The sequence below is a fragment of the Pistacia vera genome, unplaced genomic scaffold, assembly GCF_008641045.1.
Source record: "Pistacia vera cultivar Batoury unplaced genomic scaffold, PisVer_v2 Contig118, whole genome shotgun sequence".
Taxonomy (NCBI): Eukaryota; Viridiplantae; Streptophyta; class Magnoliopsida; order Sapindales; family Anacardiaceae; genus Pistacia; species Pistacia vera.
The window spans coordinates 186,737-209,136 of NW_022195226.1; the positions used below are offsets into that span (position 1 = coordinate 186,737).

General features: G+C 36.4%; 4 protein-coding genes across 5 annotated transcripts; 2 read left to right on the forward strand and 2 right to left on the reverse strand.

Annotated features, from left to right (window-relative positions):
- Positions 1 to 98: 98 nt before the first annotated feature.
- On the reverse strand, positions 99 to 5,208 carry LOC116109833 (mediator of RNA polymerase II transcription subunit 17). 2 transcript variants are annotated; one of them, XM_031396072.1, is made up of 8 exons: positions 4,958 to 5,208; positions 4,470 to 4,683; positions 3,702 to 3,815; positions 3,524 to 3,609; positions 2,871 to 3,255; positions 2,318 to 2,782; positions 1,900 to 2,220; positions 99 to 566 (listed from the first exon to the last, which is right to left on the reverse strand). In XM_031396072.1, the coding sequence occupies exons 1-8, from the start codon at positions 5,044 to 5,046 to the stop codon at positions 243 to 245; spliced, it is 1,998 nt and encodes a 665-aa protein (XP_031251932.1). In that variant the 5' UTR covers positions 5,047 to 5,208; the 3' UTR covers positions 99 to 242. The 2 variants fall into 2 exon arrangements, with proteins under 2 accessions (XP_031251932.1, XP_031251940.1); XM_031396080.1 differs by having other exon boundaries at positions 4,470 to 4,733; positions 4,958 to 5,207.
- Positions 5,209 to 7,878: 2,670 nt separating this feature from the next.
- On the forward strand, positions 7,879 to 8,705 carry LOC116109912. The gene is made up of 3 exons (XM_031396151.1): positions 7,879 to 8,075; positions 8,172 to 8,277; positions 8,370 to 8,705. The coding sequence occupies exons 1-3, from the start codon at positions 7,936 to 7,938 to the stop codon at positions 8,628 to 8,630; spliced, it is 507 nt and encodes a 168-aa protein (XP_031252011.1). The 5' UTR covers positions 7,879 to 7,935; the 3' UTR covers positions 8,631 to 8,705.
- Positions 8,706 to 17,321: 8,616 nt separating this feature from the next.
- LOC116108888 lies at positions 17,322 to 18,521 on the forward strand. Its single transcript, XM_031395131.1, has 2 exons — positions 17,322 to 17,747; positions 18,355 to 18,521. Exons 1-2 carry the CDS (start codon positions 17,322 to 17,324, stop codon positions 18,508 to 18,510), a joined length of 582 nt encoding a protein of 193 aa, XP_031250991.1. The 3' UTR covers positions 18,511 to 18,521.
- Positions 18,522 to 20,287: 1,766 nt separating this feature from the next.
- On the reverse strand, positions 20,288 to 21,005 carry LOC116109893 (MAPK kinase substrate protein At1g80180). The gene has a single exon (XM_031396128.1). The coding sequence runs from the start codon at positions 20,815 to 20,817 to the stop codon at positions 20,479 to 20,481; it is 339 nt and encodes a 112-aa protein (XP_031251988.1). The 5' UTR covers positions 20,818 to 21,005; the 3' UTR covers positions 20,288 to 20,478.
- Positions 21,006 to 22,400: the final 1,395 nt, after the last annotated feature.

Genomic DNA, 22,400 nt, shown 5'->3' on the forward strand with positions numbered 1-22,400 from the left:
TTCCAGGTAACTATAAATTCCGTCAGAAAGAAGATATGAATAATGAATGGCTAATTTCCCAACTAACGGGAGAAATTATTTGAATATAGTCATCACTCTTCCATCAGTTTTGTTATCATTACCCAATGACAAAATTACTTGATAAGAAAATAATATATGTAAACATATTATACAGTAAACATAGAAGAACCAAAAAAAAAAAAAAAAATTAATTTTCGTTAATACGTGGGTGAAAGAGATGACTAATGGCTTCCACCTCCACACAAGCTAACCATGTCCATCAGTGTTGAATATAACACATCCAGAGACAAATGGCCCAAGAACTTCCGATAATCTGAAACACCATCGCATATGTCTGTTCGAAGTTTTGTCTCCTCTGAAAAAGCCTCCTCCATTACCAGCCACCATGAAATGCATCCATTGATATCTTCTGGGTCCACATGAGCAACCAAGGTCACTGTTTCACCTTGCTCCAGCTCAAAGGACAAACATAGAAAATCACGATTTGCTTTAATCCCCACCATAAGAGCTTCCTCGTGTAGCCAACGAATAACTTGGCTTGCAACCTATTGTCAAAATTAAAAGACAACCTCAAATCAGTCCACAATTTTTAGCAAAACATGTTCGCTAGTGCATAATCATTCAATAAACATAAACTTTCACCCTTTCTTTGTATTTTTAAACAAACCAGAAGAAGAAAATCTAAAAGGGTAAACTGGTACCAATACATTCCAAAATTATTCAAATCTATGGCATCAATAATTTACATTTATTACAAGCCAATGCAAGCAACTAGAAATTTAATGTGTCAAAACTGTTTGTTCTCTTAACATAAAACATACTTCACTAAATCAAATTCAAACAAACATCCTAAGAGTAAGATAATAATACTAAGCAAATGTGCATAATTTCAACCAATATTGATACATCCAGGCAGGGGTGGATAATAGGGATGGCAAAATGCCCCATGGGGTTTGGCACCCCTGGAGAACCACCTCTATTGGGGTGGGGATGAGGGAGTTAATTTAGGTAATGAAGTGGGTTTTGGGAGCAAATTAATTCCTCATATAGAAATGGATAGGGGATGGATTTAGTATTCCCCACCTCGAACCCGCTCCATTCCCCATTATAAAATTACATATAAAATATTTTTTACTATATAAATATAATTATTATAATAATTTGAAATTGTTGTATATTTTTTTATTTCACATTTTAGAGGAATGAAGTCTTAATGATTATTGTGGAAGAGAAGTCAAGAAGACAGTGGGAAATATATGATCTATGACACATTAGAAATTATTTTACAATTTATTTATTTTTTCTTAATTGTTTTAGCTATGACATATTTATTTAAGCTTTTTCCTTTTTAATATTGCTACAATATATTATGGTTATTTTTATTAGAACATTAATACTATATAGTAATGGTTTACTTAATTATAATGTTATTCATTTTTTATGTGATTATTTATATATAAATAAATTGGGGAAAGGAGTGGGTTTGGGGAACGCAATCCCAAATGTGGGGATTCCCTATAACCGCCCTGCTTAAATAATTTGGGGAAGATGGGGAATGGAGACCAAAATCCTAAGTGGGGTAGGGAATGGAGGAGGCCTCCCCACCCCATTGCCATCCCTAGTGGATATACTGAATTGCCAGGGGAGGCACCGACCCCCCAAAGACCCGAATCTTTTTCTTGTTTGGGAAAAAAAATTGAACCTAAAACTCTTAAAGCCTAGACCCACCCATGCATCCACTTCACATAACCAAACTAGAATGGTAGATCTCAGAAACAAAGGTAGATAATTAATATATATATATCCTATGTAAAGGCAATACAGCAATTGGTAAGAGAGAAAGAAGAGAAAATGAAACAAGATGAAGTAGTGACCTACCTGCTGTAGAATTATCACAGGAAGATCTGCCAAGTCACAATCATATTTGTTGATAGAAGATATATCTTCAGATCTCTCTTTAAACAAGCCGACAACATTAGGAGTGCCTTCGCCTTCGACATTGATGCGATTATCATTTACCACCACCTTAGTCCGAAACTGTGACTTACCAACATTCTTCACACCATGGATTTCTGTTGTCTGGAGTTGAGCACCACCATGAAGAATGGACAGAGGAACCTTTAAAAAGAGTGTCCATGAAGATGTTCGAGAATGCCAAGTAGGATGGGATATCAATTGGAGATATGGGACCCCACAAACCTAGAGATTACAAAGAACATAAATCAAGGACACTTTCAACTATAAATGGAAAGTGAAAAGTAGTTAGTAGTACATGTCCAAGAGACAAGGACAATACCACATTTTCCAGTTCCATGTGAACTTTGTTAGAAAATATTCTATGAGCCAATGACATGCAGAAATGACCAAGAAGACCTGACCCATCCTTTGATTGTTGACCAATTGCTCGAGTACCAGTCGAAATGGATCTATTTTTATCTCTTACATATAAATGCTCATGAAAAATCTGTTGCAGATAAATTTCATAACAAACACGATTAGGATAACCCCGTCTCTTTTTCAAACTATCATCCTTTTCTTCAGATAACTTGACTCCATCTAATGATTCCAGAGGTAAAACTGAAGATTCCACCTTCTGGGTACCCGAACTGTTAACTTTTTGATCACCCTGACTGGCTGGTGTAAGTGATATGAACACAGAGGTTCCCTGACCAATGCCTAATTGCAGATAATTTTCTTGAATTCCAGTGAGATTGACTCCTAATGATTGTTTAAAAGCTTCACGATTCACTATATCAAAGAGCTGGAGGCAGAAAAACCAAGGTTTTAAAGCAAAGAGAGAAAAAATTAAGGATATATAATCATTAAAATAGAAGAATATAAGCTCTTACCTGCTCATAAAAAATTGCTTGATGAACTTCACGGAGAAGTGAATGTGTTTCTCTAACACAATCATCATCACTGACTGACTCCTTCTCAGCTTCTTTAGATGGATGAGCAGAGCAATATATTTTGGCCTCATCGGATTCCTTGGAACTATCAGTGGAATGGAAACCAAGAATACCAAAACAAAGAGAACGGCATGAGTTTGGAGGTAAATTTATAGCCAGCATACCAGCCAAATCATGTTCGATACGAATTGTAGACAGAGAAGATGGCTTCAATACAGCTGCTGAATCGTATAACAAACTGTCGAAAAGATCAATGGTAAAGCCTTCATTTCCAGAAGCTGCAGCTGCCACACGCTGCCGCTTAACTTTCCAGTTTTGCTGCAATCTATTCGCTTGTCAGGAAAAGATACATAGAGAGTGTTGTTGAAGAACTATTCATATGTAAGATACCATCACAAAGTTATGAGCTTCTTCATTTATCTAGATGAATAAATTCAAAATAGGATGCAGATCACAATACTTTGCTTGCTTAGGTGATTTTACAAGTGAAAGAAAAGAAAATGATGAGGTCTACCAAATTGTCAACGTTCGCTTTTAGCAAAGTGATTTTATATCAAACTAGTGTTCTGAAAAGGCCAATATGGGAAACTCACCTGATTAGAGCACCATAAAATCTTGCTTCCCTAGCAATCTGCTGTTCCAAAGCTTTGGCAGACTGCTTAAAATATTTACTCAGACACTGGAGCAAAAGCATTACAAGAAATTAGAAGTTGAGGCTCTTAGAGAATATCAGAAGAAAAATACAGCACTAAAAAAGAAAAAAAGAAATACCCTATAGCACTGTAGCTTTGTTGCTGCAGATACAGCGAGGTCAGACAGAAGTTCATTAGGTAATGGCTTTGGCTTGGTCATGCCAGCCACTGTTACAGCATCATTGGCTTCCACCTACATGTTGCAAATCAAAACAAATCAATAACGTAAATTAGCATTCATTACTATCTAATCTAAAGAACACCCACTCATTTCCACTTGTATTTCACACACAGCTCTTAATTCCTCTACAAAAAGCAAGAATACACAAGCCAAAGCACCAAACAAAAATCAACTAATGACATTCATACAGGGAATCTTTTGTCTACTTAGCAAAATCTGTCGCTTGATTACAAAGACAACTAAACAAGTGGTATAGCAATTTTAAGTCTTAAAAGGTTCCAAACCAAACCCTTCTCCCCCCACCCACCAAAAAAAAAAAAAAAATTTCTTGTAAGCAATTAAAAGGTAACGGCTTCTGAGGTCTACTTATATATCCATAAGCAAAGTTTAAATTCTGTTTTCCTTACATTTCCTCAACAATCAAACAAAATCCAAGGACTTTTTTCACATATTTCTATCCAAAAACTCTGTGTTACACTTGTGTTATATACAAGATCTAAAATACAACAACTAACAACTTCAGCAATATAGTCTCATTATTAAAATAAAATAAGCCCTCAAAATTTAACCAGAATAAAAACCAACTGCCTGAATTTATGGAATACAACTACAAAAAAACAATCAACTATCAATAGATAGATAGTTAGAACGTTTGGAGTAGCTCACAGTATTAATAAGGTCTATAATGACAGAAAGCTCCTGGTGAGCCAGCTGCAGATTCTCCACCATGCTCTGCCACTGCCATGGAGTCGTTGCGGTGGTTGAACCACTCTCTTTCGAGCTCTTCTTCTTCTGCTTCTTATTATCATCTTTCTCCACTGCCCACGCAAAGTCTATTCTCCGTATCAACGACTCTCGCTTTTCATCATAATCAACATCACTATTTAATTAACACAAAATACTCCCAAAATCAACATGTATTCACAAAACCTATTAAAAAAGAAAAACATAAGCAAAGCTGAATCTTATTTGAAAACTAACTTAAGGGAAAAAAAATTTGACTACAGACTATTAAACCAATCAAAATCACTAGTTAAAGGTTAAGAAAAAAAAAAAAAAAAGAGGTAGAAACATAATTTCAAATAATCTTTAATTTATTTAGTTTCAAGGATTTATAATGAGAAATGAAACAGAGTGTGAAACAGGAACCATACGGTGGAAATCGCTCAACGCCGTTCTCTTCGATGGCATCTAAGCGCTTGACGAGGAGTTTGTCAACGGAGATCTCTAGTTCTCTGTCCATTTTGCCTCGGTGATTTCCCGGAAAATTTAAAGAGAGCCCTAAGGAAGGCGGACGGGCAAGCCCAGTGTGGGTTTTCTCAGTGTTCAATGCTTTACTTTCGCCCAAAAGAACGTGGAATACCAGATTTGTCCCTCGTAATTGCAGGATTGACCCATGGTGTTAGTCTAAAAGTCGGCAGTTGCTTAGGGCAAAATGGTGATAAAGTGGTCGTTGATTTAAGTATTTTTGTAAAATATAGGTAAATCATTTTATTAACGTGTTTTGTCCCACTTTAATTAGTTTTTCGACTGAGTAAAAGTTTCAATAAATATCCGTGGAAATATTATCGTGTGATTTGTTGATAGAACGGTGTGATTTTGTACAGGTAAATTCGTGGTAGTTAATTTGAGAAATATGGTTCTTTTAAATCTTTAAATCAGCAAGTCTTTAAATGAGTGTGTAATCCCTAATTCAACTTACCATTTAATTAATTTGGTACAAAATAAGATTATCAATTGGGTATAACGCTTCTAAAAATCGATTGTCTCCCTTAAAATAAATTGAAATCATCAAATTTCAGTAACCATAGTGAACCCGGCGGTCCAGGCCGGGACAAATAGTAGATACACAGGCCTTGTTATGGACTTTGTAAAATGTTTCCAGCCCATTTCTGATGATTTTCTTTTTCATTTATTTAGAATTCTGTTGAGGCCTAATTATTTACACGTGTTACTCCTTAATTAACTTGTTCCATTGACAATTTTCCCATGGTAATTTATTTTGAAAATTCTAATAAACTCTAATTGTTATTTGAGCCTGAACTTTGTTATACGCTACGTTATTTAAAATAACAACTTATTTTTTAACCCTAAAAAAGGATCAAAATAATTATAATTTAAAATTTGGGGACCCCCATCGTAATTTTTTTTTTTTTTTTTTTGTTCTATTTCACCTTCATCCTCATCACCAAATAACACATTACTATGAAATTTATTGTTGAATTTTTGAAGAAAAAACAAAATTTAGTGTTAGAAGACATATGCATGAGATGTCAAAATATATACTCCTTCCATTTCTCTTTAAAAGTCGTTTTAGTCTTATAAATTTGTTTCAAAATAAATGTCGTTTGGCCAAATGCAACACTCTCTCTCTTTCTCAAAGTATGCCCCTGTCTCCTCTCTCTCTCTCTCTTTCTCTTTCTCTTTCTCTTTCTCTTTCTCTTTAAAAGCCATTTATTTTTCATCAATCATCATTGTCATTTCCAAGCAAAATGTTACATTAAAAAATTAATTTATTAAAAAACGTGCAATAACTTAAAACGACTTTTATTTAAAAGGTAATGCGTAATTCAAATTGGGTTAAGAGTCTTGTTTTATACATAAGTATTAGTTAGGCAAATGAAGAAGAAAATAGAGTTGTTTGTGACAAGGATAGGAGATGTAGATTGGTGAAGCAAAATCGAATTGCACTAGAGACTGTGGATTAGGACTTTATAAGAAAGAAGGCTCCTGTGAAGTTTCATGCACCCTTCCTGGATATGGCCTTCACTAGAAACAAATTACAACATTGGATGGTGGGAAATAAGCATATATACATACAAGTAGAAGTGATTTTGATTTTGAAATAACATAACTAAGATTTGAAAAATGACAACGCAAACGCAATCACCATCACTACCAAAGTCCACATAGATTGGCGGTGGGTGACATTTTTTAGTCTCTCTCTTAGTATCAAACGTACCCAAGACAAACGATTTTCAGATATGACTTAACGTGGGGGTTGATTTTTTTTTTTTTTTTTTCCTTGAGTTGTTAATACGTAATTCTATTATTAAACTTTTACTATGAATCACTTAATTAAATTTGCACAAAATATTACTTCGAATAATTAAACAAACATTTTACAGGAGCCCCAGATGTTGCCTATCTGTCTATCTGTCATCCAATTGATTACTAATGAGGTATGCTTGCTCACTTTCTGTCACGTAAAATTCACGACAAAAGAATCCTTTTTGTTTAACATAATGAACATTACAATTAAAATTTGAAATGTTGATCTCTACGGGGAATTATATAATTTATCTCTTTGCCAGATACTGAACGATTATACATATGTCAACATAGTTATTATAACTGCAGTTCTGATGCAAACGGTGCAATCCTTTTAAGTTTCAACAAAGGATTCTCAAATATCTTCTTTTTTTATTTTTCAGTTTGTTAAATTAATATATTAAACCAGAAAAGTCTCAAATGAAGCTTGCCAAAATATTTGGTAACCCAAATAGAATATTAGTTTCAAACCTAACTGCATGGGAATTTTCAAATAATTTTTTAATGCTGGGCATAATAATTAAATAGTGAAGCTGGCAGCACTATTTCAACACTTCTCTGAATAATTGATGGATGGGTAACAGAACACGTGTTTCTCTAACAACAAGTATTAAAACTAATATATATAAGATTTTTAAGATTAAGCTCATCTGAATAATTGTTCCAGTTAAGACAACATTAAAAAACAATAGCATAGAGTGATTAGGTATGCAAATTGCAAGAACTGTAACTATAAATCCAATATGGTATAAAATTTATACTGAATAACATTATAAAAGGTTGTGGAAGGTGCGGGTCAAATTTTAGCAGGAGGTAGTCAGCAACAGCAACTAGGAAATAAAATCAATGTTATATACCATATATATCTTGGCTGAATTGACCATTTATATAAAGACAAAAATGTACTTGTAACACATTAAATTACTTTCAAATACTGCTCAGTCATCAACGTGTAGGAAACATGACTATCTGAAAAATTACAAACGCAGATGTGGAGAGATGAGCTATTGGATTCTTTCCCTATTTATACCTTCAAATTACCACCATCAACATTCACATCTTTCTAATCTCAGTCGAAGGCATGGAGAATCCTTTACGTCTCAAGTCCTTGAATCACATCTCTATTGTGTGCAGATCAGTTGAGAAATCTATTGATTTCTACCAGAATGTTCTTGGTTTCTTTCCCATTAGAAGGCCTAGTTTTGATTTTGAAGGCGCATGGTATATCAATTATTTTTTTTTTTATCGCAATCAAAATTAACACATAAAATACTTGAATTTTGATTCATTTTTGTTGCCTTGTGTCGTAAAAAACAGGCTATTCAACTATGGAATTGGCATACATCTCCTGAAATCTGATGATCCTAATCAAATGCCCTCCATCAACCCGATAAATCCCAAGGACAACCACATATCCTTCCAAGTATTTCTCCCTCTTATCTTCCATATTATTATTTCTGCATATTACATCTTTACAAGCATTTAAGTTAGTGGTTTTTTGTTTGGGTTTGGCAGTGTGAGAGCATGGCAATAGTAGAGAGAAAACTGAAAGAGATGAAGATACAGTACATGAAGGCTAGAGTAGACGAGGGCGGAATCTCTGTGGATCAGTTGTTTTTTCACGACCCAGATGGTTCAATGATCGAGATTTGCAACTGTGACGTCTTGCCAGTGGTTCCATTAGCCGGAGAGGCCATCAGATCTTGTTCAACTCTCAAATGCGTTTTGCAGCAACAGCAGGCAGTGAATCGCCAAGACTTTTCTCATTATGCTTGATCGATCATTTGGATATCAAAAGTGTTTGCTACTGCTATAGATTGACGAGATGAATGAAGGACAAGATTTGGTTTACCTGGTTTACCTCATTAACACCAAATAATTCTTTATTTCATTTCCTTATTTATGCGTTAGTGAACATTTTACTCTGTTCAAACTCGATCGTAACAATAAATGTTGTGCTATATGTTTATATTTTATAACCTACGATTGGAGTTTAAATTTCTTCCTCTTCAGATTCCTGGTTATGGATGACTGTTGAGTTCATTGAGGTTCTTAGTTCTTACAGAGTACGGCTTCGAAAAACAGATTTAAATGTATTCTGTGGCTTAAAAATCTTTCGCTCACAAAGAATTAGTATTCACAATATAGCAGGCACGTTTAAGATTCATATGGAGTTCAGATTTTATATTAATGAAATCTATATTCAATTCAAGTTCTCCATTAATCTGATTCATTCACTACCCAGCTTTCACTTACTGTAAATTTGTCAACGATTCAGATTCATTGTTGTGAGTTCACCTTTGAACTGAAAATGTGTTTAATTAGACTATTTATGGCACGAGCTTTTAATTGGGAAGAAGTACTGTACAGTTGTATTTAGCATATGAAAAAATATATAAAATTGGACCAGGCCTCCCAATTGGTCAACATACTACATAGCTGGGAAGTTGACCTCTTATTTTATGGGCCAGGAAACAACAATATATTTTGGTGAAGACTAATTTCACAAAAGACAACCAGGAAAATAAATGCTTGTAGCTGTTCTTTGCAGAAGAAAAATCCAGGACAGATTACTCAAGGGAGGTACACCTTGCGGATCTCATAACAAAATCCAGCCGGTAATGCTCCATTGAATTTTTCAATGTCTTTTTCAATCCCAAGACTTGGAAAGGAAAGAAGAAACTATTACTTAATTAAGATTATAAATTATTTTAATTTTTATGTGAATTAATTCAAGCTGCACTCGGACCAAAATTTTGCAGTTCCTCCTGCCTTACAGTCATACTCACCAGTTAATCACGCTGGCCATCTTCTCTATAGACTCGTTTTTGGCCGCCCTTTAATTCTGAAACACAAATCATTAGAATAACCCGAACAAAATTACCAATTTCAGAAAAAGCTGCTCTAGTATATCCAAAATATCGTCTGCATCTATGAAGTACTCTTAAAAAGATGCTTATATATTCTTTGTTATAATTCTACCATTGATGATTAAATTCCTGTGTCCATTATCCAAAATATATGAATATATACAGTACTTATGTTTTTAATGGTATTGTGAGCCAGTACTTACCAACTTCAGTCTGTATTTTTGATCCCAAGATTGGAGAACTTCTACACCAGCAACTTATCATCAACTCAGCAAAGGTAAATCCACAAATCACCAAGCACACCTCATGCCCTCAAAATTATAAATACGTAAAGTGGTCATGCGTTAAATCTTCGAACTTGCAGTAAAATCATTCCCAAAATGGAATAAACTAATTAAAAGATGTGATTCTCATACCAGTTATCAGTGATCTAAAGTTTCCCAACCACAAATGATCGATGGAGAATGAAGATATCCATCAAAGTTACAAATCTCCTGAGGCCAAAATATTGGAGAAGGAAAAGAGAAGAATTAGGAGCTCCCTTCAGTCCAAAACAATTTAGTTAGCCAAGTGCTTTGGGCCGAAAGGAACCCCTATTTCTACAATTTTCTCAAGTTTGTGCAGAGAAGAGACAGAACAGAGGATTCATTAAAAAGAAGTTAGAAAAGTAATGGTGTGCATCTATGTAGAAACTTCACCATAGCACAAAAGAGCCTAGAAAAACTAAAAAGAAAGCTGCTGCTTCCTGGAATTTATGGGTTTAAGTGAGAGTTGCTTCAACTTTTAAAAGTTGCATTTGCTTTTGGCATGCGTGAAGATAGGTTTTTGCCATATATGTGGGTGTATAGGCTTAGACAAAATGGAGTACGGTTTAAGCTTTCTAACCACCCCGCCCCAAAAATTAATGCATAACAACAATAACGAACAGAACACTCTGATATCGTTATCAAGACATGTAAATACAGAGAGATTCTATTTTGCTTCTATCAGTAGTTTATTATATATGTAGTACCATTTCAGATCTTTAGTTCTTCTTCGTGGCTTTCCAAATCCTCAATATAGAAAGTAATGTTTTTATTCTGCTTCTTGTAGAAGAATGAGTTGGGAGTACTGTTTATTGTAACAATATGATGCCCAACTTCATCTATCTCTTTAAGCAACCTTAATTCCTTTCGACTCTTTTGAGCATTACATTCTGTATTGATATAGGATTTAGCTTTTACTGTATTTAGTAAACGTGGACTGTAGAGGACCCATTTTCCATCCCAACATTTACAACTTTTTCCGTTGTTGGCTGCAAACTAGATTCTCACCGGTATTTGGTTTATGAACCGGCTTTGATGTAGATCAAGCTGCTGGTGGACGAGGGGCTGCTACTTGCTTAATGCGTATGATTATGTCACCGCGCCCTCAATATATCTAGCAGTTTGGGCCGTTTTGTAGATTTTTGGGCCATCATGCGTGTATAGGCACACCAGTTGGTCAGTCCAAACTCAACCCACTTAAAACCTCAACAGTAAACTCATACTGTCACACACAACCAGTATATTAAAAATATTTATGCGATGAAAGTTTATAACCGAAAATTAATGGAATATTAACCATTACTGAGCGATCTGATGCTAAAAGAGTAAAAGAAGATCTAACATAATCTCCTAAGTTTGAATCCCCTTAATGGTAAATGAACAAGAAGAGGATCTAATATGGTCTTCCAAGTTCGAGTCCTCTTGAGAGTAAAAGAGCAAGAGAATAATCTAACATGACTTACTGAGTTCGAATCTCCATAATTGTTAATAGAGGTAGTTATTGAAGGTTTTACCCTACTGGTAGTTTTGAGGTCCTAGAGAATTAGTTGAGATGTATCTAAGCTGGTTCGGACACTTTTGGTTATAAAAAAATAAAATAAATAAATAATGGAATATAATTGAATAATTAAAATTTCATATAAAATTAAAATTAGAAGAGGATCCAAATCTCGTCTCGTCAGAGAATACATGAAATAGAAAATTTGCATCACAATGATGTTTATTATCATTCTGACTCGGCAAAGGATGGCGACAAGACAAAGACAATAGGAATTATAATATTGAACGTCTGAGGCATAGGCCATAAGTGATGTTAGCAATAGAATTATGGACGGCTTATTGCAATTTGCATGAATCATAAATCATCCAACAACAAGGATCTCAGTATCAGATCACAATCAATGAATGGAGAGTTGCTATACTTTTAGCCCGCAAAATTCCTGTAAAAAGGGGGGGCTATTTAAAGCTTGAAAGTTGAAGGAACCCCACTAAAATAAATATAGATATCAATTCCGAAGATAAGGCGGATAATTAAACCATGTCTATCATATTTGTCATTCATGGCAGACATGCCATCTCAACAATTTATATCATATTTACTTGGAAAAAGACTTGTTGACTACGACTCATATTCCATACACTGCAGCTTCGACCTTTAATTTTTTTTTCTTTTTCTTCTAATGGCCATGATTTTTTGTTTTGAGACCTTTTTTATAAGAGGTATTTGTAGATGCAAAAATCTACTATTACGGAAAGATGGACTGATCCCATGAGGTTGAGACCACTAGCGATATGCTGTACCTGCACACATGAGAAAACAAACGTGAAGTAAATGGAAAAGACCAGGGTAGTGTTTGCTAAAGGTACTCCGACGCTCAAGTCAGCAAGGTTGAGTAAGGCTAGTTTAGTGAGAGTTAGGGAAAGGAAAAGTTACCGAAAATCTAGTCGGGGACCATGACTACGGCTGTAATGCGAAGTTCTCAAGTGGGAACTCTAGGGTCTGAAGGTGTAATGTTTTTGTCCCTTATGAGAGGGCTGACCTCTGTTTAAATAATGACTGTATGGTCTTCCGGTCCTGGTGGGACTAGGAGTCCTCGTAGTGGTAGTTCTCCCAAAGGGTGTAACCTTTGGCTCCCTTATCTCAGCAGGAAAGGGAGTTCGAGTGTGACTCGGATACGGACCTTGGAGGAATTGGGATAGTAGTTGACTTCCTTATCAGAATCCAAGTAGGAGTGTAATTCGTAGGTGATTGTGGGCTCTGAGTTGACCGTAAGCCCAGAAGGTATTCTAGGATCAGGAGGCCTGGGTCCAGATGGTGAGGACTGGGAAGGAGCACCAGACGGGACTCATTTGCAAAACTCCGAGTTGGGCCCTATCGGAATTGGGCCTTAGCTTTTTAGCTTTGTTGAAGGTGTCTTCATCTTTGGGCTTACCTGGGCCGAGACATTTTTTAGCCTTAACAGTTTGCCCCCAACTCTCTGAGTTAAGGAGTGCTTAGCTTAGAGAGTAAACATTGTCTGGAGACACATCTGGTTGGCCTTCGTGGCCTACTGGCTGAGTTTTTGAATGTGTTGCTTCTATGTTCCCTGGAACGAATGATGTAAGCTTTTGCTGTCGGCGGGGAGTTCGGTACGTCAGTGTACCATGCGAGGTGAAACCTAGTCATGCACGCGTCCAATGCGTCCGACAGAGTGAGGAAGTGAATTGGCCCTGTTGGATTCGTCCAATGTACCGAGTCGAGGAGGAGTTTGAAAGAGTGCACAAAATCCTCTCACTCGACCTGCCTTCCCGAGCGAGAAGGTATGCGAATCCTCCCATGACAGTGTTCATCCGGTGTATATGGATGAATAGCTGTGTTGGTTGTTCCCTAGTAGTGACTTAGCTTGGTGTAACGAGTTGGGTGAGCGTGTGTGTGAGCAACCTTTGAAGGCATGCCCGGTCGATACTTCCCACCAAGCGGAATACGATAGGCTCAACTTGGTGGTGCCGTAGGCTTGTTGGTTGAATCCGAATGGACGGGAGTACGTGTGATTCGGATCGAGGAAGTTGCTCGCTCGGTCGAGTTGACCGAGTGGTGGAGCTCATGTTCCGCTGAGTAATGTTCGGTATGAGGCTGGTTAACAGAGGTTGGAGAGTCAATAATTCTAGCGGTGACTCTGCTCGGTAGGGTGAACCAAGCGAATGGTTGCGTTGCGACACGTGTACAGTTGAGCAGTCTTTTGCATTTAGGCGGGAAAATCAAAATATCATAGTTCTCGATGACCAACCGTAGGCTGCCACGTGTTAATTCTGACACTTTTTCGTTGATAAAACCTGTGGGGCGTCCGATCTCTTCATCTTCTCTTTTCTCTCTCTTTCACTTCGCGTTTTTCTCTGAGTTTGGGGTTTTCTTCGCAACTTTGAAGGTTTACTGGATTTTGGCCATTTCTACGGTAAAATCTCATTCCTTTATGCTCTTTTCTTTTTAGTTCCTTGTTTTCTTCGTTTCTGCAGTGTTTTTTGGAGAGATTGAGTGAAGTTTGGGAAGATTTGGTGGGTTTGGTGGCTTTTGAAAGGTTTTGCCTAAGTTTTTGGAGGTGCCGTATTTTATTTTTAGAACAGGCTTGAATTTTGGGTTCCTGGAAAGATTATGGGTGATTTGAGCGGGTTTTCCTGGTTTTTTGACGTTTTTGGAATTTTGGACAACGAAAAGAAGACGAAACTAAGTTATGGGGTGTCTCGGTTCGGCTCGTCTCGGTCTGCCTGACCGAGTCGAGTGAAATGGTATGGGCTAGGTTTTGAATAACTGGGAAAGTTAGGATACGTAGGTCACCCGATCATCCCGACTGAGTGGTATGAGAGTCGTACGGAAGGCTAAGTTGAGCAGGCGTTCAGTCGCCCAGGCCGAGCAGAGGGTTATACAGTCGCGTATTCTCATTTTGGAGTAGTTAGTTGGTGATTTAGGGCGAGTGAAGCTATAGAAGGGAGTCGTGCCCTGAACTGAGGAGGTCGGTCGCCAGGGGCGAGCGGGTTCAACTAGCTATTAGTTTTGAAAAGATTAGGTCGATCGGCAGTGAGGGACGAACGGTGATTTGACACTTAGATTTTAGGGAGTGTAGGTTCTGAACAGGAGAGGTCGGGTGGTGGTGCCGGGCGAGCGAGGGTCAAGTAAGAATAGTTTGGAGACAATGGTTCGTTCAGTGGTGTGGGGAGAGTGGGTCAGGTGATTTTTGAAAGGAATAGGTCGGTCGGGGAGAGTGAATTGGTTGAACAATGTCTGGGTCGGGGTCCAATAGTTCGAGTAGGGCAGAGGCAGAGGTCGGGAATGAGTACGAGAATGACCCGACCATGGTGATGATGCCCGAAGGTGGGGGCGTTCTAGTCGGTATACCGACCAGGGTGAACGTAGCTGCCCCTAGGACGAGTGGGGCTAACACGGGTGATGTTGAGCTTGGCAGGCAAGGGGGGAGTGGGGAAGACTTTGAAGGAGTTGGTAGTCCATCCTCATCCGGTAGTAGCTCTGAGGATGCGTCGAGTCGGCCGGGTGGTGGGATATTGAGCCGAGATTATTTGCCCCTTCTGAAGGACAATGATATGTGGCGAATCCGGATAATGTATCACATTCCAGAATCCGTTGAGATTAGGGCGGCTTAGTCGTATGAACGGGTCGACTGGGAAGCAAAAGGATGGGTGAGCGCCTATGAGAAGTGATAGACTTTTTGTCACTTGGACGCCTTGATCTCGTGTCTGAAGTGGATCGACCGAGAATGATTCTATCGGCGGCCCCTATTCCTTATCAGTCAGGGCTGAATCGTCAACTAATGACGAACATGGCTGGCGCGACCTCGTATCCGAGATTGGGGGTCCGTGCTCTAGAGTCTGGAGAGGTTGCATAGACGAAACCGAGGCGCAAAACCGATTGGGTGGTACCTGACAAGGCAGAAGCTCAAGTGGGAACTCTATGGTCTGAAGGTGTAATGTTTTTGTCCCTTGTGAGAGGGCTGACCTTGTTTAAATAGTGACTATATGGTCTTCCAGTCCTAGTAGGACTAGGAGTCCTCGTAGTGGTAGTTCTCCCAAAGGGTGTAACCTTTGGCTCCCTTATCTCAGCAGGAAAGGGAGTTCGAGCGTGACTCGGATACGGACCGTGGAGGAATTGGGATAGTAGTTGACTTCCTTATTAGAATCCAAGTAGGAGTGTATTTCGTAGGCGACTGTGGGCTTTGAGTTGACCGTAAGCCTAGAAGGTGTTCTAGGATCAAGAGGCCTAGCTCCAGATGGTGAGGACTAGGAAGGAGCACTAGACTGGACTCATTTGCAGAACTCCAATTGAGTTGGGCCCCATCGGAATTGAGCCTTAGTTTTTCAGCTTTGTTGAAGGTGTCTTCATCTTTGGGCCTACCTGGGTCGAGACATTTTTTGGCCTTAACAGTATCTAGACTCACATCGAAGGTATTTGAGATATCCAAGTCTATATTGAAACTATCTAAGATATCTAGACCCACATTAAAGCTTGTTTAATCTTCAGAGCCACGGAACACCCTACAAACTCAATGAATAAAAGAAGTAGGTATCTCTTCTAGTCCACAGATCAAGACCCCTTGGGCAAACTAACCGTCTAACCTTAGTTATTAAAGGTTTTTCATCCAACCACAAGGGGAAATGTTGGTTTTGAGACCTGTGAGGGTCATATTTATGGATCCTCGTTGGAGATTTCATAGCCACAAAAATTCATGGCTTGGAGACCTTCCTCTTGTTTTGGCACCGGGAGGAGACCTTAAATACTGTAGTTAAATTTTCAAGTGGATTACTACAATCTTTCTTAATACGTATCCTGTAAAGTGAAGTCCTCCATTTGTTTGAAGGCAAGGCGTCTTTAAATATTTTACTAAAAACGCCATTAGTAATTGTTGCTTAGTGCTTTTAACACTTTCAATTTAAAATTTCATCCACTTTTTCACTTCCAAAAGTCAAGTCGAGAGATGACATGCACATGCTCGATCCTATATATGCTCAACATGTAATTTAATGGTAAAGCAATTACTTCAATGTGCTCAATTAATTGAGTCAACATCATATATATGAGACTCGGATTAATACATGATAAAGATGGTCCAACAACAAATACAGTATATAGATTTGATCGTTTTATGTTTTTAAAAACTTACTTAAAAATGTACCCTTTGACAGACGTTAACATTTTCCCAAAAGAATTCCCTTCTTATTTAATGTATTATAATGAGATTATGTAATGCATAATATACTATATAACGGGTTTCTTTTAATACACTTTCTCTGCCCTGATTAAAGAAATTGAGCAAACATCTAAAATAGAATTCAACATTTTAACTGGGTTCATGTTCTTGATTATTAGAAAAATAATTTAAGGGTACAACAAAGACAGAGATCGTTGTTTAGGGTACCCCACATGAATAGCCGGTGGAGGGTAGTATTGGGTCCATGTGTGCTGGCTCTTCAGCAACGAAATCATATATAGGAGACAATACAAATATGCCCCAAACACTTGTTCAATTTCCACCACATACAACTAATTCTAACCCAAAACAATGAATCATCAAATCTCATCTCATGCAATTCCACCATTTAATTATCCTTGATTACAGGCAACAACACATGGTTTCCTGCTTAATTTATCACCACCCACTTTCTAATCTACATTATTTAACTGAGTTTTCAATGTGTTCATCATTGCAGTCACATCTTCCTTCTTGTATATAATTTATATATATATATAGACAGTTAGACATACAAATTCTACTTCAAAAGTGAATTGATCAGAGAGAGGTAGGGAAATGGCTAACCAAGAGAAGCTAAAGAAAGGATTCATGTCTTTCTATAAGTCCGCCGCCGCTAAAATTAATCACAAGCCAAAATCTCAGCCATTAGTTAAACACGTGACAGAAATTCCACCAAATAAACCACTTCCAGTACTGTCGCTGCCGTCACATAAGTTGTTATTAAAGAAGCAACTGGAAATCTGTGAGGAAAGTGAGGATGGTGATCAGCGCAGAGGAGGAGGAGGAAATTTGGTTGAGGGGAGAAAGTCAGTGTCTCACGTAGAAACAAATGTGGCATCAGTGATTGCATTTCTTCAAGTGAAGGTGTTGGTGTCTGATATGCCTGGATTCATGCAGGCCCATGCCTTCAGAATTGCCCGGCGAACCTATGATACCTTGGAGAAGTTCAGCTCCAAGCACATTGCTTTTAACATTAAAAAGGTATACATTTTTTTTTTTTTTTTTTTTTCCCAACAAATTAAATTTCTTGCTAGTTTTGCCGTGCATCTTCAACTCTGGCCGGCTTGATATTTCATATATGTAATGTATAGTACTCTTTTGGTGTTTCTTTTTGGATTTTTGTATGGTAGATGATTAGATTTAGTTCATGGAAACCCCACAAGGAATTAGACTTGATACTTTAGAGATGAATACTACTCATGATGAATTCAGAATAATTAGGGTTGATTTTGTGGAGGAAAACAACAACAGAACAGAAACATGGAGTACTTTCTCTCACTTTACATTGATCATCAACAGTAACCTTGGTCAATTAATTATATTATTGATGAAATAGTTAATGATCCAGCAACCCATGTGTGCGAGAGCAATCAATGGAATCTCAAATTTCAAATCCCTTAAAAATAATTATCAAATCTCATTCTCTGATCTCTTACTAATTAATGTGTGCAACAGTGATCATGTCGGTAATGTTAATAAATCTAATCATCTTCGGCTAATCATGTGCTTCCTCTCTCTAATCTCAATATCTCTCAAATATTTAATTCAATAATGCATAATAGTTAAAAATGTGACTCTATACATGCAGGAGTTTGATAAATTGTATGGTCCGGCTTGGCATTGCATTGTTGGTGCAAGTTTTGGCTCCTTTGTCACCCATTCAACAGGTTGTTTTCTATACTTTTCAATGGAGAAACTGTATATTCTAGTGTTTAAAACAAAAGTTCAGAAAGCTTTAGATTGATGAGATCATAGATTCATTGGAGAAACTAATGATTATTCATATCATTTGAATTTTTTCTTCTGTTTCTATGATCAGTTGATTAATTACATGATTTCTCTAAGTTTGTCAATTTAATATGTGTTAATGAAAGAGTTGTATTCATGTGATGTGAATAAAATAATGTAAATTAAAATATCTGTATTAATTACGTGGTTGATAAGAGTCAAAGCACCAGCCAGGTTTGATCTGGTGGTCCTCTGAGGCTGCTGATGGCTATGTATTTGGCCATTTCGTGTTTGTCTTTAAACAAAAGGGTGGCCGAGTCTTGTTTTTTCCTAGCTACCTTCTCACCAAAATCATGCACCAACCTTTTTTCAACTATTATTTGGTGTGCATATATATATATATATACACCTTTTACATGAATATATAGACTTTACATAAGCTATACCAGTGTGAAATAATATGATAAATGATCATGTATGTTAGTCTTGATTTTGAACCTAAAAATAATTCAGTAGTGAACTCAATACGAATTCTTTATACATACTCTTAATTCTTAAACGTTCAACAATAATAAAAAATCATTTATCACAGAAGCACCAACACAGTTGTACTTTTACCCAGTAAACACTTCTCAGAACTGACTTTTATATAGTTATTAGCTGAGTTTTTGAGGGTTGTCAACTGTACTAGTCCTAGCGCAACTTATTTAATTGCTTGGCTCAAACAGCTAATGGAGAGTTATGTAATTAAGGTTCCCTAATTTGTCAAATATAATAAGATTAAAAAACTCTACAAGCAATATTGATTCCCCATTAGAATGGTTCAAGGATAATATAATAGTAACTTAGTACGATCTCTATATTACATATTAATTTGCTTTGAATTTAGACTTTTCTGCTTTTCCAGTTCATGCTAGTCAAGTATTTCAGCTCTTTAATTCTAAATATTCATCCGTCCAGAGAGACATTTACACTCTAATTTTCTTTCTCAAATAATTTTAAAGCGATCAACATATTAACGTAATAAAATTTGGACATATATATGTTAATCCAGACAAAAGAAGAGGAGAAAACAAAACAATCAATATATTTGGCTCTATCTTAAAAGCAAGACTTCCCTGGCCAGACAAAAAAATTAAAAAAAAGACATGATCAATAAAATCAATAATTAATTTCCAGACATTCAACATCAAGGAAAGCATTTAATTATGTTATTACAATTTGCTTGGACATTATATGATGGTCGGCAGCTTAGCTTCTTTATGCACATACATCTAATGGAGTAGAGACTAAAGAGGCGAGAAAATTATACTATATATTATACGGGAATCGCTTACGTTACCAACTAAAGCCGTTCAAATTGCAATAAAACGTAATTAACTAAATGTCAAACTATTGAAAAACACCTAAAATTTTCTTTATTTAATTCATTATTAAGTCCAATTCATCATGATTTGCAAGTTTGAATTAATGGAGCGTTTCAAATCATCATTCACAGAACAGGAGATCATTTTGATTATAGATTTTGCACTCTATCTCTAATCATGTCAAACCAACTTGCATCACAACCATATTCAAGTCATAACAAACCAACTTGCATCACAACCATATTCAAGTCATAATCACTCCAGAATGGCCATTTTCATTGAAAAGAAAATAAGAAAAAAAACTTAATTCTAGGGTTTAATTTGGTTTAAAACAAAAGAAAAATAAAAACCATCCCACTGAAAAACCTAAGAGAGAAAGATAATCTCTATAAGCTTATTGAACCATGAAACATCGATCGAAAGAAATGTAAAAGAACCAAACGTGGTTGTTTGGTTTGTGCATGCTGCGGTAGAATCCTGTAAGTTGTAAATATACATACATCTAAATTCTCAAATATATATATTATAGAGAGAGCAAAAATCCCAAATAGAAACCAAACTCACACATGGTATTCATCATCTTTAACTTAAAATCATGTACAAAGCATTATGTGCGATCATGACTTACGCTTATTGGGTTTCCGGGGTTTACGGGTTGCCTCAGGTTTACCGAAAAAGCCACAGCACCCGGACACTTTGGGAGACGGAGGGTCCCTGTTGGGTGATGGGACCTTAGCAGTCCGATAAGTTCTTCCTCCACCTCCACCTTCTGATCGACTACGCTGCATCATCACGCTTTGTGACAGCCTTAACTCTCCCTTGTTATCGTCTTTATCTGCCGCTTCTTTATGTCTCGTATGACGCTTCAACTCGCCGGATAAGAACTTGTCATCCCATACTAATCCCGACGATCCTTGCCTTCTAAACGACGCCGCAGACCTTTGTAAACCAGCCATCGTCCTTATTTGTTTCTGCGGAGTAACGGTGGCACAAAGAAAACGATGATCCAATTCAAACAATATGGAGTTGGGAATGTTTTTTTGTGTTATAAAAGAGGAAGAAGAGAGGAAAATGACAAAAGAGGAATTAAAATGAGAAAAACCATAAATTGGAATCTACAGATTAATTTATGGAAATTAAAATAAGAGTTGCCTTGATGTGTATAGTAACAAAAGGATAACAATCAATATATATATTAATGTTTTTCCTCTAATAATAGACCAAACCAGAAGGCTGACCATATCGTGGTTTAATTTCAATGGTTCAAATACTAGTTCAAACGTTTGGTCTATTAACCGTATAATTTAGGTATACCATCCTTATAATTGCTCACAAAATTAAGATAAGGACGAAAGGGAATCAAGAGAATAAGATGAAGAGTTTTACTCGGTCATGACATGACAATTAAGTGTTGATGCATTGGCTAAAGTTAAAAAAGGAAGAATATTGTAATTTTAGTTGATAATCACAAAACCATTGATATACTAATCAATTCTTTCATTCAATGTATCATGTTATCGTACTTTGAATATTTTTTATGTTACGTAATAGTATATGATATATTTTATGTTACGTAATAGTATATGATTTATAGCTTTTATAGTAAGACAACACACATTGATAATCACATTAACTTTTAGTACAATTTTAGAGTTGATGTTTTTTCCCACCCAAATAATAGTTTAATAACATTTTATATTTATAGACTTCTAAAATACTATTTTTTTATCCAAATTTAAATTCTAACGATGAATAGAGAGTAAATTCTTTCCAAGCCGTTGAGACTTTTTAAGAGGAGAGGCCGATGAATCTTTTTATGATAGAAGATTAGATTTTAGTGGTTAACATTTATCAGAATTTGACTTTAGAGAGGTAACTGTGCAAATCCTAATTGTCAGATTGTCAATGATTGGTAGGAGTAGAGTTTGAAGAGTGATGATCGGAGAAGAGAATAGTGATGGTGTGGGGTCACAAAGATGCCGAAATCGAAAACACAATATAAATTTATGTAATAAAGTAATATTTTAAAAGTTTATGGGTAAAAAAATATCATTAAACAATTATTTGGGTAGAAGAAAGTCGTTTACTCATAATTTTATTATCCTTCTCTCCTTTTAATTTACCCAAAAATTAGATACCTAAAGTTTCTCAACAATTTGACCCTTGTTTAACCCAAAAGACACAAAATGAGAAAAGTAGAGCGCAATTGTTATTTGTACTCTAATACATATGCCTAACATTGATTGATTATCTTCTTAATTTGAGTCTTCAATTCATGATAAAGCTTGAAGTTACTGATCCTGGGTTTGACTAACTTTAGTAGATTAGTTACTTAGATAAGATTAATTGATCATTGTGATAAAATGTCAAGTCATAATCAAAAAATATTCCACAGATTTGTTGATATCTTAAGACTAAAACAACTGCTGAGCTGTGTTATATTTATTTTATGAAACAATTTATCACTAATAATATTTTGCTGAGAACTTGGGAATCATAATCTGGCTCCGTGATAGTATTGAGTAGTTCGCGGCGGAGT